Source organism: Antennarius striatus, chromosome 12 (assembly GCF_040054535.1).
Source record: "Antennarius striatus isolate MH-2024 chromosome 12, ASM4005453v1, whole genome shotgun sequence".
In the NCBI taxonomy this organism is placed as follows: Eukaryota; Metazoa; Chordata; class Actinopteri; order Lophiiformes; family Antennariidae; genus Antennarius; species Antennarius striatus.
The window spans coordinates 8353527-8366139 of NC_090787.1; the positions used below are offsets into that span (position 1 = coordinate 8353527).

At 41.4% G+C, this 12613-nt stretch overlaps 1 protein-coding gene across 3 annotated transcripts in view; it reads left to right on the forward strand.

Moving 5' to 3' along the window:
• The window catches only part of LOC137604848 (neuropilin-2-like), an 80280-nt gene that overhangs the window by 14471 nt on the left and 53196 nt on the right, over positions 1-12613 (forward strand). For all 3 annotated transcript variants that reach the window (XM_068329004.1, XM_068329005.1, XM_068329006.1), the window contains exon 3: positions 7499-7680. In XM_068329004.1, coding sequence (XP_068185105.1) covers positions 7499-7680 — 182 coding nt within the window. The remainder of the gene's footprint in view (positions 1-7498; positions 7681-12613) is intronic.

The following is a 12613-nucleotide window of genomic DNA, read 5'->3' on the forward strand; positions in this document are numbered from 1 at the left end:
GAAAATTCCAGATTTACTTTCTTTGTGCTTTAAATCAAGCTTTCATATTAGAAACATGATAGATAGTGATGGCAAGTCTCGCAGGAAACCAGTATAAAAATGGTGTCATCACTATGCAAAAATATTCTTGATATAGGTCAAGAGTCTTGCTTTACTTAAACCTTGAAATATAAAATTTAGTTGACTCACAGTATTTTTTTTAGGCATAATGTTGTTTTCAGTGAATATCTTAGAGTAGAAACCCTCTTACTGTACTGAGGACACAAAAGGAGAAGATCCCTCTTTCATACTCGCTGTCTGAGGCAGCTGCTGGTTGTCTTCATTTTTCCACCACACACTGCTCTGTCTCTGAATGCAAGATCTCTATTTGGATGTGTGAACACACACAAGCACACGCAAACACGCGCAAGCACACACACATACCACATGCATGCACGTGTACACACACACACACACACACACACACACACACACACACACACACACACACACACACACACACACACACACACACACAGCTGCTTAGGGAAAAGTGCAGCGTCAGGGTCGGTTAAGGGCTCGCTCAAATCATCCTGACAGCTACCTCCGCTTTCTTTTCTCTCCTCTTTGCCCCTGGCTCTCTCTCTCTCTCTTCCATTCATCTCACCTTTCCTCACCCCTCGTGCCCCCTCACCACTGCCCAGTGGACACCATCTATTCCCTTTTCACAGCTCATGCACCTTGTCACTCCTTTTCTCTCCACCTTCTTGCCTACCTCTCTCCTCTCCTCCTCTTATTGAATCTAGCATCACCCTTCCTTCCCTCCAATACTCCTCATCTCCTCATCCTTGTCCTTCAATGGGGTGCCAATCTTTTATAGGCCAAATCATTATTCAGCATTGCATATGAGAAAACACAGGCAGCAAGCCAAATGCCACACTCTCTCTCTCTCTCTCTCTCTCTCTCTCTCTCTCTCTCTCTCTCTCTCTCTCTCTCTCTCTCTCTCTCTCTCTCTCTCTCTCTCTCTCTCTCTCTCTCTCTCTCTCTCTCTCTCTCTCTCTCTCTCTCTCTCTCGCTCATCACTCTTTCCAATCCATGTCTCCCTTCTTTTAAAATTCATCTATTCTTCCCCCCCTTTATCATTTATACACTTTTCCTCAGCATATATCTGCCTTCATCCACCTTTATCCTCCAGCCTGTGCCGATCCATCACTTAAATCCCGTCTCTATATGTGTGTCTCCTATCCTATCCTCCTCTACCTCATATCACACTGGAGGCAGATGTCATCTGTAACTATTGATATGAGGGGGAAAAAATCATGCAGCAGTGCACAAACACATTTTTGACCTCTCAAATACACGTGCATTCAGTAAAAGCCCAAGCAGAGAGGCTCATTTAGTTTTGTGGTGTAAAGCAGTAAGTTAAGAGTTGATTTATATGACAGCGAAGCTGCAATCACTGATAATGGCTCCGCTAATGATTTAGACCTTGTCTTAGTATTGTTTCAGAATCAATCATTTAACTACATGCTGGCTCCTCTCCTCCTGTACCTGGTAAAAATAACCTCCTCTAAGCTTGAAGTGCAAGTTGGGAAGATAGTATGCATACAGACACACCCAACCATCAGGGGAAACCCCAGGAGATGTGACCAAGATAATCTGTATAAGGGAGAAAGAGGTATAGTGATGTGATGTGACACTGTCCTTAGGGCAGGAGGGACAGAAGCGAACGTTTGAAGGAAGAACGAGAAGGTACGAAAGGGCAAGGACGGGAAGCGCTCTTTGGAGTTACAGCGAGGGTTCAGTCACCTTCTGTGGACATTTAGCAGCCACCCGTGTGACTGAATCAACATCTCAGCAAGAACTCCAGCACGACAATCCAGACAAACATCTCAGCGCTAAGCTGAATGACTGTAATTAGATAGCTACACAGAAAGGAGCCAAGATTACACCCAGGGAACGACAGGCATAGCGCAGCACAGCTTGAGCTATTTGTTCTCTTCCTCGTTATGCAAACATTGAAGGTAATGATCACTCCGGACGAGTGAAAAGAGATTTTAACTATGTTTTTACCCCCAATCACACCTCGTTCCTTGCAGGGAGCGGCAACTTGATGTTTCAAGGTAGTATAAATCAGCACTTGATTAACTACAGTATGTGCAGTATGTTGCAAAGAAGCATCTTAAAGCATTCTCAGTAATCCAAAGCGCTCACATTTTATCAGTGATGTGCGGTGAGCTTCAGGCACTGACCTCATCATAATGAGATGAAGATGTTTACAAACATACTAACCTACATTGTAGCTTTTTCAGCATTTAATAAGCAACATTGAGTGGTTTATTTTTAAAGTCTCAAAGCAGAATTATTTACACATACAAAATGTAACACACAAATAAGCACATTTGATTAAAAAACTTATGTTGTTACCTACACGTTTTTATATGTTACGTTTACTTATAAATGAATCCTCGGCTGAATCCCTGGGATCACTAGCGCCCCCTACCATGAGGCACGTGAACTGCGTGCCTCACTTTGTGCCTTTTCCCAGCAGTTTCAGGACCGCTCAACTCAAGGAAGACGATACACACATGCAGTTGTTGACAAAAAAAAACAATGCACATTATATACATTAGCTAAATTATGGAATTTTAGTTTATAGAGCAAACATGTTTGAACATTTCAATAGCGACATATAGAGAGATAGCATCAGGGTCTCACTGTATAGCATGCCAGCACAGCTAGCCGAGCCATTGCACAATAAATGGTGAGGCACGGCTGGCTGGTGCCTCACTGCAGGTCTCTGCTCCGTATATCAGCGTTAAATGTGAAAATTCAGCGATATTGAGTGAAAATAACCTAAAATTGTTGACATTAAACAGAAAATAACTACATAATACACATCACTGGATAAATATAACCATTTAATTTATTTTTTTCCCATTTTCCATTTTTTTGTTTTATGATGACAGGTGAGACACTGCCTCACCCTGCCTCTCCTGACTGCACGTCACTGTATTTTATTGAAAGAGTTCACATGGCAGTGAGGACTCAGTTACAATCGGGAACGTCACATCAGCAACTTTCACATTGCTAAAATGTCACACTGCATTGTTGGATTGTTGCTACATGCTGTTTGCAACGATTTTCACGCTTTTGTTGAATTTTGTCAGCACTGAGTAGCAGATAAATTCACACATTTAAATATATTGCTAAAGGCAAAATATAGAGAACTGTACAGTGTTTAGGGAACAATTTTATATGAACATTTGGTGATTGAAAAAGGTTTGTACTTCATGATTTGTTTGTCTCGCATGGTGGTGAGGTGGGGAGTTAAGGAAATACTTGCACACACTCAAGCAGACACACACAGACACATAAACACAGACGCACGGGTAATGATGATGATATTAGTGGTGTGATTTACTAACACTCCCTGATGCCCTGAAGCACTGGCGGATCTATGCCTAAGACTGTGTAGTGTGTTTGTGTATCCATGCATGTGTGTGTGTGTGTGTGTGTGTGTGTGCGCGTGTGTGTGTTTGTGTGTTTATGGGAACAGGGAAGGGGGGAGGGGTCTATCTTTGAAGGACTGACCCTGATCAATGCGTGTTAAAGCCGTAATGAAGAATCGATTGGTTGTCCTGGACACGCAGACACACACACACACACACACACACGCACACAGTCCATCTGTCTACTGTAACAGTCCTATTACTTGATATCAGCAGACAGCGACTGCTTATATTCTTCACAGATGAATATGCTGTTTATAAGGCGAGAGTTTGACGAGTAATGAATATGAACTGACATCGTACTACTCAAAACACTTAAACATCACAGGATGCCAAGTGTTTTATCTCAAAGCTTTAAGAAACTCTTACATTAAGTGAAGCAGTGCATTGTTTCATTAGTTGTTGCTGACACTTCTTGTCTCTGGAGGTGTGCATTCATGTGAAGAAGAAATAGCAGTGTGGAAAGCGACAGCAACAGCAGGGAATTATCCTGCTTTTGGACGCATCTGGGTTGGTTCTAACTCAATGGTTGTATGCTTTTATGAACATATTCTATCTTGACTGTTCGGGTCATTCAAAGATGTGGATGAAGCTAAATAAAAACTTTTATGTTATATTTTACATAATTTTGCGTTCACACCGACACACATTATTAAAAGTAATGCCTGCTCATTCCTGTGTGCGTGTGTGTGTGTGTGTGTGTGTGTGTGTGTGTGTGTGTGTGTGTGTGTGTGTGTGTGTGTGTGTGTGTGTGTGTGTGTGTGTGTGTGTGTGTGTGTGTGTGTGTGTGTGTGTGTGTGTGTGTGTGTGAGTGCGGTGCAGACGCTCTGTCTGCTGCTGAGGGCACCCCTGATGTTTGAAAGAAGTGTACAGGTGTAGGAAGACAACTCCTGACCGGAAGACTCCGTGAGAATGTGTGAAAGGCAATTAAGACTGAAGTAGAAGGGAGGAGATGGATGGAGGAGGGGTGGAAGTCTGCCTGTACTAAAACCTTTTACTCCACAAAGCTGGTCTACTTCACGTCAGACCAGCTTTGTGGAGCTTTCTCGCTGACGAGATGCCCCTACCTCCAAAATACAAACACACGCACCCCAACCCCTCAAAATGTCAGATGCCTTTGTTTTGAAGTCAAACCATTGTCCAAGTTGACCCCTGTATCTTCTTGTGTTACATATTTTGCAACCAAAGTTGACTTTTTTCATAGCTTTCATCATGGAAACAAAGCAAATAACTGCACAGCATGAACAAATGGATTGGTAAAAGGAATGAATGGATATGAGAGATAGAGAGACGATGGAATTAAGGTTTTTTTAAAAGGATTGGATGAAACCCCTAACTCTTCTGTCGATCCATCCGAGTGGCCGCAGGCTCTGTGTGCGCACCGGTAAGTTTGTGTTGATGACGATCTCTTGCATGTGTGCTTGTCCTAATGGAGCAGAGCAGAAGGGGGGGGGGGGTGGACGGACACCTGTCTCTGTCCATCTGAGGGAAGGAGTACATGGATAAATGCAGTGTCATGTTCTCTCAGTGACTATGTCCACACAGCTCTGCCTGAATCTGGAATAATGTTCTGCGTGGATGAACGTGACAAATAGCGGCCTCTCACGTTACCATTAGAGGCGCTAATAAAAACTGGCTTTAAATTCAAATATTCGTCAATTCTAAAAATCGCTCCTTCATGTTGGCCTCCTCTGCTTCACCCATGCATTGGCAATGACCGTTGGTTATAGGCCTGACGGTTAAAGAAAAGAGAAGAGACAAAGAATGGCTGAGAAAAAACATACGGAAATGAAGGAACATTATTGACAGAGAGGAGCAGGAAAATAGATCATGTCAGGATAAACAACTTAAACAAAGTTGTTACAGAATAGAGGAAGAGACTGTCACTGGCATGAGACATTCTCCTGGGAAAATGTCTCACACACACACACACACACACGCACACACACACACTGCAAGAGTGGCACAGATTTAAAATCAATTGAAACCTGTATTGTAACCAATTGATCCACCCAGGGTTTGTGTGACTGTATCACTGCTACGACTTCACAGAGGCACCGAAAGAAAACCCAAACAGGATTGTGGTTGAGATTATTTTTTCTGTTTGTTAAAGATTGTGGTCAGTGTCCGATAAGTGACACAAGCCAGTGTGTGTGTGCAACTCTATTGATTACTAAATTTGAATTGACTTTATTGAAACACTCATTTAGGTTGTACAGTGTAGTGTACAGAAGTCACCAAATCTACCATATGAAGTGACACCCTATAATTATGTCTTTAACACTTACTGTATATTATATAATACTTTAAGTATACATATCTCGGGTTTTCAGGTTGTTGTGTGTTCAGTTGAAATCTCAAACAGAAGCATATACAGATGGAAAAAAATGTGTAAATAGAGTTTGGAAAAATAGAATTGTGACCACGTAATTCAGAGTTAAGTTCTTGTAGGTAAGCTGTTGAAGGAATTTCTTTCCAGGAAGCTATTTTAGAGACAGGCAGGTGTGTCTTTGGTATCCAGACACAGAGGCAGCGCTCCTGCTGTGTGCCTGGAGATAGGTTCTAACATTTGTGGTCAAAAAACATGAAAGAAGTAGGAATAAAAATAGAATCTGCCTCAGAATCCTCCCTGCATCAGTGAAACAAAGTCCCAAGCAGTTTTTATGCTCATGTTTAATCTTCTGCAAAAAAAATAATATACAGGTATGTACTGTACTGTACATGTATTTTGTAGCAGATTCAGATTTTAATGCAAAAAGAATAAAGAACTGTAAAGTTTCATTTGAATGTGTTGATTATCTCCCGCTTATTTGTATTTATTAAGAATTCCTTATAGTCTGGATATTTCTTCAATTAGTGTCCATGCTATTATTTAAAATTCACCACAGCCCCCCTAGAGTTAACAGTCAGCAGAAGCTGGCAGATATTTCAAAGAGGAAATAATAGAATGACCTCAATCCACTCTAAAAAGTGAAAAATGTGTGTCTCTCATGAACAAGGGCCTTCAGGCTGTGTTATAAACATTATTGAATTAGATCTGGAAAGAGATGTAAACTACAGTCGTTTGTTCCACATTAAAAAAAATCACTAGCTTTCAAGGCCTGTCGGGTTCAAGCATAGTTCAAAGACCTTGACCCTTACATGCACTCTAACTGTATATAAAGGCCTATGAGGTATGTCTAATCTGTCATTTTTCTTGTCTTATCAGTCATTTCTTGTGAGAACACAGTATTGAGTGGCTTTAATAACGTCATGAAGCTTGGAAGTTTTTGCGGAGGAAGATAACGAGGTAAATTAGTTTTGTGGGATGAAGAATTGGCGAAACATGTGATGCCACTGCATTCTTGTGCAAGCTGAAAGGGAACACTCCATCTTACATTCCCCTTCCCTTTCTGTTTGTATTACAAAACAGTTGTAATCCATAAAATGCTGATCTGTAGCCCTTAGCAGTTGGAGTATATAATCAGTCAATTACAGCGCAGCCATAGAGTTTTTTGTTTTGCTTTCTTTTTATTTCCACATGCAGGTGGTTCTTCCCCTCACCATCTGTAGACTGCCGATGTCTTTTGCGGCATTCATTTGAATTGTAACGACACCTCTGCTTCTGCCGACAGAAAATGTACTTTCAGTTTCCCCCCAGCCACTGATGAATGCAAACAACTTGCTCATTGCTTCTGTTTTCTAGCCAGATCTAATGCAATGCCTGCCAGATGGAAAACTAATAAAGCAAATAGTATAATAACATCACATTCATAGTAGCTCGGAACAATTCAATAATTTCCTTTTTCCTCTTATTAAAAACTGACCCTCCCCTCTCACAAAAACCACCTCATGTGTGTTTTAATTAAATTTCTTCACGCCAAGCATGAAAAGTTGTATATATTTAGTTACTGTTGCTTTAATCTCCAAATTTCAGCAAGCTGTACATGTGAGGATAGTGTGGACACGCTGTAAAAGTCTGGTGTGTGTTTGTAGAAGATATTTAATGTTTGTACTGTACTCCGCAGATATGATTACGTGGAGATCCATGACGGGAACTCGGAGTCAGCTGACCTACTGGGAAAGCACTGCAGCAACATCGCCCCAGCACCGATCATATCGTCGGGGCCATCTCTCCACATCAAGTTCGTGTCCGACTACGCCCACCAGGGGGCGGGCTTCTCGCTGCGCTATGAAATCTTCAAAACCGGTAAGCCGATGCTGTTGTGGCTTTTTTATGCTCCTCTTCGCTCTTCTTTGAAAAAATGTTTTGAATAATTCAACAGTTAAATTTTTTTTAGGTTTTTCTAAATTCTGAAGGGTCCCACAAATATTTCTGAAACAAATGTTTGAGAAAATCACAAGTAGAAAACTTTTTTATAGTGATGCATCCAAAATGGTCTGTAATAAGTTTTGTAATTCCAATCAATACAGAATTAATGAGGCATTGAAACAAACAACAACAGATACGAAAGTCTCCTTGCTGTATGTAGTCACCCTTGAAGGCATCACATTTTGTTCCAAGCTGTAGACAGATGGTTGATATCACAACAAAAAGGGAGATTCCTAACAACCGTTCCAATACTCCATGATGAGCCGACATGTGACACTCTTTCCTTTCACACACACTCTGTTGAAGTTGAAACTGTTATGTTTAGAAGAGCTGAATTGTGATTCATCGCTCTGCTTTGATCCAGTAGCAAAAGCAACAAGAAGTTGGGCAGCAGGACAGAAGGTGGAAGGTGGGCCATCATCCACCTGAGGCTTTGGAAAGTAATTATTAGTAATTAGCAGCTAGCTCAAGAAAAAGAAAATCAAACTGTGGGAAATGGGGCAGCAGCATAAATAGCTGTCATGGAACTGTGAAACCATACTAACTTGGTGTAAAAGAGGATAGTGTTGTGCAGAGTTGCGAATTATAGACAAACAAGAGGAACCTTATCTCTGTAAATTTCCCTTTCACATGGTCAGACTTAAATTGAATGGGATCTGAGGAGGATAGCACTTTTATATATATAAAAAAAGCTGTTAGCAGTTATATTACAAGTGACTCACAGAGAACCCAACATGCTTCATTAGGTGACCAAGCCTTGTTCAGCTCCCTGGTGTCATGGGACGTAAAGGCAAGAGGCGCAGCAGAGGACCCTTGAGAGACCTGTGGACGGTTCAAGCGAGTCATTGCGCTCCTTCATGGCACTTTGTGCGCGTCTATGTGTGTGTCTGTGTGAGTGTGTGCCTCACAAGGATCCCCTTCACGCTGCCATGGGTCAGCCAAAGCGAGACCAATTGAGATCAAGGGCAAGTGTGACAGAGGGGAGCATAGTGTCGGCCCCACAGCCATCTTGTTCCGTTCCCCCTGAAAGCATTCCACACATGTCTTCTTAATTGAGTCCTGAGCTCCATTCCCCTGGGACACACACACACACACACACACACACACACACACACACACACACACACACACACACACACACACACACACGGCTGAGGTTACTAACACAACACGTAGAGTTGTCAGTGTTTCTCACTTGCCGGCACCAGTCTGTTGGGATATCTTCTGTGTGTGTGTTTTGGTCTTGAGATGGTCCACCTGATGACTTAAAACAGCAAGGTGTTAGTGTTCACGCCCCCTCACCCTTGGGGGAGAAAGACAGAGACAGACATGAGGATAGTGAATTTACTTCGCATTTACGACACTCAACCATTAGACAATTATAGGGTCGTTTTTTTGTGAAGTGCTACTCCGGTTCCTTTTTTTAATTTAAAAAATAAACTTCCTAAATCTTGAATGAGCTTTGAAAAACTTTAATAAATACATGGGTAATACGCAGTCTTCTAAAACTGTAATCAATTTACTGACATGCTTTAATGGCTTGCCACATGACAATACTGTTAAAAAGAAACAGGTCTCATGAGGTGACAGTATGTCTGCTCTGTAAAAACTCATCTTGGTCAGGGGAAGTTTCCTTTAATTTACGCAAACATTGAAAGTTGGGGGAACGTGCTGGTTGTGGTATTTACACAGTACACTGTCTAGAAGAGGCTGTATAAAAGGTATTTTTACATATGTGTGTTTGTATTTACGTCCGGCCCTCCTTTGCAGTTATAACAGAGCGAAGAATCAAGCTGTTACCATACTGTTAACAGGATCTTGATATTCTGGAAGGTGCAGCAGAGTGCTTATTTGTGTGGGAGACTAGTGAAAGTGAAATGTCTAAATATGAAGCTATGGTTGTTAAACCAACACATTCTGCTTTGCTCATATAAAATGTGTAAATTCATCGCTAAACACTGAAATATGAGGGGGAATAAGGATAGAGGAACATTTGGTGAAGGTGATTCAAGCACAGTCGTATTATATTATTGTCAGTAAATTGGACTGTGCCCTTATGAATCGGATCAGTCCTGAGAAGACCTTGTTTAAATGGGATGGGAATGTTTTTGCTTAGGAGTATGAACTAAAAAATGTGTTTGAAAAAAAAAAGATCTTTTCCTTGTTTTGTAAAGTCAAGAGAAGGACATTTTTTGTGATATTTTTGTCCGGTTTGGTTCCCAGAATTAAGTTTCTGGGAAAAACATTTTTTCTTTTATTGCATACTGTAATAATGAGAAGCATTACATCACACTTGTATTGGGGGTGCCCCCTCACCCCCACCTCTCTGGGTGGCCTGATTACTGAACCCCTCACAGATTAACAGTCTGGAATGGCCCACATTTTGAAATTAATTGCGGAAAACAAACACAGACGCATGTGTGTGTTTTCAGTCTGTTTTACATACAGCACACAAGCACAACTGGGAAATATCAACACAGATAGATGCAAAAAACATCATGCATGCATAGTAACAGACATCTTTATAGGACTAGTGTATGAAATATTAGCACAAAAAAAATAAACATGCAAAACTTTGTTTACTTCTCTGTTACTATGGATACTGTAGTAAAATCTCAGCCAATGTGAACAGAGCCAACAGAACATGGTGACCAATCAAAATGCATTGTCTAGGCAGTGTGCCCCCAGCTGTTATTGTGACCCAGAACTCACCAGACACATGTATGTGCGAGCACACACACACACACACACACACACACACACACACACACACACACATAAAGATGACGGTTGCACAAAAATGCGGGGCAGTTTGCACATTTACAATATCAACTGATTTTGAAAAACATATATGACTAATTTTTGTAGCTTAAGAGGATTCTTATGTCTGACTACTCATCAGCGCTTCATCCCTGACTGCTGCTGTAATCTGAATTAAGTTAAATCACTCGTCATATTTTATACGGTTTACCGCATGGCCATCCGTTTTTGACTAAAATAAGAAGTTGTGCGACTGTGTGAAAAGATTTCAGTAAGCAAACACACACACACACACACACACACACACACACACACACACACACACACACACACACACACACACACACACACACACACACACACACACACACACTATTGTGCAAGCTATCTTGACAATCCTTCCAATAACTGCTATTGTTTACATTCTAACAAATACCTTTAGGGACTTCCTCTCTGACTCTCCCTCTCGCATCAAGCGGTTTACTGCGTGGTCAATCCAATCACATCGTTGCTACGCATTCCTCCACCGTTAATTGAGAAAAGTGGATCCAGATCTGAATAAAGGGCTCTCTACGTTAGCTGATTGTTTAGAAATTGAATCAGAAACTGAATAATTTTCTTGGTTTAGCATACTGAATAGTGGCTTTACTTACTGTTTACATTACTGTTTACACGGCTGAAAGTGACTTTTCACTCTACCGCCCACTGTGAAAGATTTTAGAATAATAATGATATGACAGATAAATACAAATTTCAATGCGGAGGAGATGTTATTTTGTAGAAGAGATGCTTTTTGAATCAGGGAGTCAGTGTTTTGAGTAACAGCAGATGGAAAATGTTCCGAGACGCCTCGGTTTCATCTTCATGTCAAACCAAAGAACAGATCTGAAAACACTTTGGTGACTTCCAGCATGAAAGTAACGCTGAGTTCAAGCTTTTATTAAATTGCGTTAGGATTGGTAAGGGGGTGGTTGTCTTGTGACAGTTTGCTTTCATATTTCGACTGTAATTTGATTGAATAGGGAATTTATGATGAATGGAAATCCCTGCTGAGATTCAGTGACATAGGCTGAGATAAAATGTCTATGGAGTTTCAGAATCACCAGCCTCCAAGTTGACACTCTTATATCTCACTGTAAGAATGTGGATGTGTCTGTCTGTATGCAGTACAGATTGTTAAAGAGAAGGACAAATGGCTGTTGGTTTGATCTCGACTAATAGCCCATTGACATGAAAGGCGATTTAATGAACGTCTGCATGCCAGCTTACTAGACTCAGACAGAACACACACACAAGGCAGTCGCACACTTTTATATAGGAAGTACACACTCAGTCCGGTACCCAATCTGCCCAGCAACACACACACACACACACACACACACACACACACACACACACACACACACACACACACACACACACACACACACACACACACACACACACACACACACACACACACACACACACACACACACACACACACACACCTCCTCTAACCCTGACCACATAGTGAAACACGTGTTTCTTTCACACTCATCCAATTCAAACAGATGGGAAGTGAAGAGAAAAGAATAGGAAATGAGACAGTGGGAGGGATGGGAAAAAGGGAGCTGTGGAAGATGAAAAGATGCATGGGAAGATGGTAAAGAAAGAACAGCAGGAGAGGAGAGAGTAAGAGGGATCAGAAAAGAAAGGGATACAAAAGGAAGGAGGAATGAATGAGGGAAACAGATGTAGATTTAATCCAGAGATCACTATGAGCATTATTTAATATTTCAAACCAAGTTGGAAAATGTAAGTTTGGAGTGTACTTGAAAATGAAAGAGAAGAAGACGCACAAGCATAAGAGAGGATGAGGAGAATGACAGGAGGAAGGAGGGCAGGAGTGTTTTTGGTATGTTCATGAACATGAAATAATGAGAGGGGAATAAAATCGCTTCTGGCGACAGAACTGGCAGGCAGGCGCGCACACACACACACACACACACACACACACACACACACACACACACACAGCACGACCCAGCGACTAACTCTGCGGGGGGTG